The sequence below is a fragment of the Nomascus leucogenys genome, chromosome 5 (assembly GCF_006542625.1).
Source record: "Nomascus leucogenys isolate Asia chromosome 5, Asia_NLE_v1, whole genome shotgun sequence".
In the NCBI taxonomy this organism is placed as follows: Eukaryota; Metazoa; Chordata; class Mammalia; order Primates; family Hylobatidae; genus Nomascus; species Nomascus leucogenys.
In genome coordinates, this window is record NC_044385.1 from 122,014,931 (window position 1) to 122,020,915 (window position 5,985).

The 5,985-nt window shown below is 36.5% G+C and overlaps 1 protein-coding gene across 2 annotated transcripts; it reads left to right on the plus strand.

The window, feature by feature from the left end:
- Positions 1 to 513: 513 nt before the first annotated feature.
- On the plus strand, positions 514 to 3,927 carry LOC100607912 (serine/threonine-protein kinase N2-like). 2 transcript variants are annotated; one of them, XM_030813568.1, is made up of 2 exons: positions 514 to 1,816; positions 1,940 to 3,927. In XM_030813568.1, the coding sequence occupies exons 1-2, from the start codon at positions 515 to 517 to the stop codon at positions 3,461 to 3,463; spliced, it is 2,826 nt and encodes a 941-aa protein (XP_030669428.1). In that variant the 5' UTR covers position 514; the 3' UTR covers positions 3,464 to 3,927. The 2 variants fall into 2 exon arrangements, with proteins under 2 accessions (XP_030669428.1, XP_030669427.1); XM_030813567.1 differs by having other exon boundaries at positions 514 to 3,927.
- Positions 3,928 to 5,985: the final 2,058 nt, after the last annotated feature.

The window sequence follows — 5,985 nt, forward strand, 5'->3', positions numbered from 1 at the left end:
GGCCGCCACGGCCGCGTCCATGTGCGGAGTCCATAACAGCGCAATGGCGTCCAACCCCCAACGGGGGGAGAGTCTGCTCAGGGAACTGCAGGGGGATTCCCGAAGTCTTCCGTTTTCTGAGAATGTGAGTGCTGTTCAAAAATTAGACTTTTCAGATACAATGGTGCAGCAGAAATTGGATGATATCAAGGATCGAATTAAGAGAGAAATAAGGAAAGAACTGAAAATCAAAGACGGAGCAGAAAATCTGAGGAAAGTCAAAAGAGATAAAAAAAGTTTGGCTTATGTAGACAACATTTTGAAAAAGTCAAATAAAAAATTAGAAGAACTACATCACAAGCTGCAGGAATTAAATGCACATATTGTTGTATCAGATCCAGAAGATATTACGGATTGCCCAAGGACTCCAGATATTCCAAATAGTGACCCTCGTTGTTCTCCTAGCAACAATAGATTGAAGGCTCCCTTTGCCAGCGGCGGCTGTGTCCAGGTGCGGAGTCCATACCAGAGCGCGATGGCGTCCAACCCCCAACGGGGGGAGATTCTGCTCAGGGAACTGCAGGGGGATTCCCGAAGTCTTCCATTTTCTGAGAATGTGAGTGCTGTTCAAAAATTAGACTTTTCAGATACAATGGTGCAGCAGAAATTGGATGATATCAAGGATCGAATTAAGAGAGAAATAAGGAAAGAACTGAAAATCAAAGAGGGAGCTGAAAATCTGAGGAAAGTCACAACAGATAAAAAAAGTTTGGCTTATGTAGACAACATTTTGAAAAAATCAAATAAAAAATTAGAAGAACTATATCACAAGCTGCAGGAATTAAATGCACATATTGTTGTATCAGATCCAGAAGATATTACAGATTGCCCAGTGACTCCAGGTACTCCAAATAGTGACCCTCATTGTTCTACTAGCAACAATAGATTGAAGGTGCTACAAAAACAGTTGGATATAGAACTTAAAGTAAAACAAGATGCAGAGAATATGATACAGATGTATTCAAATGGATCTTCAAAGGATCAGAAACTCCATGGTATAGCTCAGCAACTGCTCCAGGACAGCAAGACAAAAATAGAAGTCATACCAATGCAGATTCTTCAGGCAGTCCAGACTAATGAATTGGCTTTTGATAATACAAAACCTGTGATAAGTCCTCTTGAACTTCGGATAGAAGAATTAAGGCATCATTTTAGGATACAGTTTGCAATAGCAGAAGGTGCAAAGAATGTAATGAAATTACTTGGCTCAGGAAAAGTAACAGACAGAAAAGCACTTTCAGAAGCTCAAGCAAGATTTAATGAATCAAGTCAGAAGTTGGACCTTTTAAATTATTCATTAGAGCAAAGATTAAATGAACTCCCCAAGAATCATCCCAAAAGCAGTAGTATTATTGAAGAACTTTCACTTGTTGCCGCATCACCAACACTAAGTCCAGGTCAAAGTATGATATCTACACAAAATCAATATAGTACACCATCCAAACCAGCAGCATTAACAGGGACTTTGGAAGTGCGTCTTATCGGCTGCCAAGATATCCTAGAGAATGTCCCTGGACGGTCAAAAGCAACATCAGTTGCACTGCCTGGTTGGAGTCCAAGTGAAACCAGATCATGTTTCATGAGCAAAACGAGTAAAAGTAAAAGCAGAAGTAGTGGAAATCTTCTAAAAACCGATGACTTGTCCAATGATGTCTGTGCTGTTTTGAAGCTCGATAATACTGTGGTTGGCCAAACTAGCTGGAAACCTATTTCCAATCAGTCATGGGACCAGAAGTTTACACTGGAACTGGACAGGTCACATGAACTGGAAATTTCAGTTTATTGGCGTGATTGGCGGTCTCTCTGTGCTGTAAAATTTCTGAGGTTAGAAGATTTTTTAGACAACCAACAGCATGGCATGTGTCTCTATTTGGAACCACAGGGTACTTTATTTGCAGAGGTTACCTTTTTTAATCCAGTTATTGAAAGAAGACCAAAACTTCAAAAACAAAAGAAAATTTTTTCAAAGCAACAAGGCAAAAGATTTCTCAGAGTTCCTCAAATGAATATTATTATTGCCATTTGGAGAAGGCTAGTAAGAAGAGCTATTCCTACAGTAAATCATTCTGGCACCTTCAGCCCTCAAGCTCCTGTGCCTACTACAGTGCCAGTGGTTGATGACATCCCTGAACTAACACCTCCAGCTAGTGATTCTACAGCAGTGAAACTGGACTTTGATCTTGAGCCTGAACCTCCTCCAGCCCCACCACGAGCTTCTTCCCTTGGAGAAATAGATGAATCTTCTGAATTAAGAGTTTTGGATACACCAGGACAGGATTCAGAGACTGCTTTTGATATTGAGAATGACAGAAATAATATACTTCCAAAATCTCAATCTGAATACAAGCCTGATACTCCTCAGTCAGGCCTAGAATATAGTGGTATTCAAGAACTTGAGGATAGATCTCAGCAAAGGTTTCAGATTAATCTACAAGATTTCAGGTGTTATGCTGTCTTGGGAAGAGGACAATTTGGAAAGGTGCTTTTAGCTGAATATAAACACACAAATGAGATGTTTGCTATAAAAGCCTTAAAGAAAGGAGATATTGTGGCTCGAGATGAAGTAGACATCCTGATGCGTGAAAAAAGAATTTTCGAAACTGTGAATAGTGTAAGGCATCCCTTTTTGATGAACCTTTTTGCATGTTTCCAAACCAAAGAGCATGTTTGCTTTGTAATGGAATATGCTGCTGGTGGGGACCTAACGATGCACGTTTGTACTGATGTCTTTTCTCAACCAAGAGCTGTATTTTATGCTGCTTGTGTAGTTCTTGGGTTGCAGTATTTACATGAACACAAAATTGTTCATAGAGATTTGAAATTGGAAAACTTATTGCTAGATACAGAGGGCTTTGTGAAAATTGCTGATTTTGGTCTTTGCAAAGAAGGAATGGGATATGGAGATAGAACAAGCACATTCTGTGGCACTCCTCTATATCTTGCCCCAGAAGTATTAACAGAAACTTCTTATACAAGGGCTGTAGATTGGTGGGCCCTTGGCATGCTTATATATGAAATGCTTGTTGGTGACTCTCCCTTTTTTGGTGTGGTTGAAGAGAAAGTTTATGACAATATTGTAAATGGTGAAGTAAGGTATCCAAGGTTCTTATCTACAGTAGCCATTTCTATAATGAGAAGTCTGTTAAGAAGAAATCCTGAGCAGCGCCTTGGGGCTACTGAGAAAGATGCAGAGGATGTAAAAGAGCACCCATTTTTCTGGCTAATTGATTGGAGCGCTCTGATGGACAAAAAAGTAAAGCCACCATTTATACCTACCATAAGAGGACGAGAAGATGTTAGTCATTTCGATGATGAATTTACCTCAGAAGCACCTATTCTGACTCCACCTCGAGAACGAAGGATACTTTCGGAAGAGGAGCAGGAAATGTTCAGAGATTTTGACTACACTGCTGATTGGTGTTAAGTTGCTTGACACTGCGAAACCAAGCTGACTGACTCACAAGAAGACCTCTTAAAAATAGCAACCCTTCATTTGCTCCCTGTGCCACTAATAGCTTCTGAGTTTTGTTTTGTTTTGCTTTTAATTGAAACACGTGAAGATTTGTTTAAAAGTACCATTCTAATACTTCTTCAAAAGTGGCTTCTCATTGTACTTCAGCGTAAATATGAGCACCGGGAACAGTTTCATGGAGTTTAAGTTGAGTGAACATCGGCCATGAAAATCCATCACAAATACTTTGGATCAATAGTCTATTTTAAAAAAGAAAGAAAAAAACCACTTTTTTATAGTCCCTAGGTTTGCCATATGCCTGCCTTAAGTGGAAGGAAAATTAATCACTTAACTATGTTTTACAAAAAGAAAAAAAGGGCTTGGAATGCTATTATTGTTCACACAAAGTACGATTCTGTTTGAATAAGGCAAATGCTCCTTTTTTTAAAAAAAGACATTACTGTAATATCAAAAAACATGGCAGTTTGTATACAGTTTGGGGCTTGATTTAAAAAAAAAAACAATGAATTGATGTCTTATTTTATAAATGTTCTATATTTATTAGAAAACTTTATATTGCCTTTTTTATCAACCATGTAATAGAGGCTTATAGCTTTCCAACAGGGCTGCTTGCCAAACAATTTTTTTTGTTTATTAAACAGTGCTGAAACAAACAAGATCAGCATTTACTTAAGATGTTAAGAATGAGGACTTTTAATCAGCTGAACCAAGATATTGTTACCTGTATGCATTCCCAAAGTCTAGATGCTCAGTATGTTCAGTCATATCTTCCAGAATCAGTGAACCAATTACCCCTTTTTTGATATTCACTCTACATCTGCCAACCTAGTTCACCTTGGTTTTGTGTCTGCTGTGGAAGGGAACTATAACTTGGTTAAACCATAGGGATTATCATTGTATAGATGCTGTGAACATGTATATGTGCAAGTTTTAATGTTTTCTATGTTGTAGGCTTATTATTTAATTTTACCACTTCATCACTTTTGTACAGTGGCCAAGCAGACACCTCAAACTCCAGCATTTACACTAAGTGCATTTGTACATTTTAGGCCACTGGATCCAGATTTTATATTGGCAGTTATTGAGGGCAAAAGCAATATATTGTAACAGAATGTATAAATATTTTTGATAAAACAGTCTATTTTATAAAAAAATGCATTATAACACTAAAGCTGTACCTCGAAAGTCTCAAAAATAATTTGATGAAATATTTTATACAACTATTCAGAGGATCCATCTGTGGCTTTTTATACTCTTCTAGGGTTGTCTTTTTGCAAACCATGACTTTCCACTTGCCTGTAGTTTTTTGTTTGTTTTGGTTTGGTTTGATTTTATATTTTTTTCTCCTAATCTATGACTTTATTGTTTTTTCTTAGTTTAGTGATAGCATCTTTGATCCTGTGCTTAGCATGTTAGGGTCATTATACCTCAGGAATAGCAAGCTGTTAAGTAACCATACTGAATTAACTATTTAATCACAGTGAGCTCATCTCTTAAAAATTGTTCAGGTGTAAATCTTATGAGAAACATGAAAAAGCACACTGATTTATGGAGAGTTGAGCTAAAAACATTTATAAATATTTGCTGGGATGTTTTAGCATTGTTTCATTTTACTCTGAGAACAATTAAAATTGTTCAGAGATCATTTATATTACCTTCCAAATTGTTTATTACCCAAGATCCTTTGGGAGAAAATCTTATAGAAAGGGGGAACAATATGTGGTTTACACTTATTTTAAAATGCCAGTTAATTTCCTTGGCAAAGGACAATAGAGGAATTTGGCTTAATTGTCTGGCTTTAATTTAAACAGTGTTAATACAACATTAAAATAAAACACTAAATACTTTTGAGGTACAGTCTGCTCACTTTTTCGGTTCTCAAATAGCAAAGAAAGTAATGTCTAAAATAGGCTTTTAGCATTAAAAACTGACAGCATTTTGTAACTACACAGTGTACAGAATTTTTTTTAATTGAAGTCAAATCACTAAAAAAATTAGAAGGCAGGGTCTATTTACACAATTAAGCTGAAGAAGGCACTAATTTTTTGTAGTTTAAAATATGTATTTTAGTCAGATTTAAAATTTTAAGCTTTATAGACTGTAAATATATTTTGCTATTACTGTATGTGTATGTGACTGCTCAAGCACTTTGTAAAGAAATTTGGATATTTTAGAATGGTACACTACGCATTCAAATGAAATGTGCCTTTCACTATGTCATTCTAAAAAAACAAGTGTTTTTTTGCGTCATAAATTATCACAAATGCAAAAATTAACTTCTATATAGATTGAAATTTGTAAAAAAAATGCAATAAAATTTGACACAATTTAAAATCATTTCTCAATACACAAGAGGGACTAGATTTGTTACAGGTTTCCTGCAGTCTTTGGTCTTCCAAAGACTTTTGATCTTCCAAAGATCTTTCCAAAGATCTTTCCAAAATATGGGGTATTTTCACCACCCCCCTATTGAG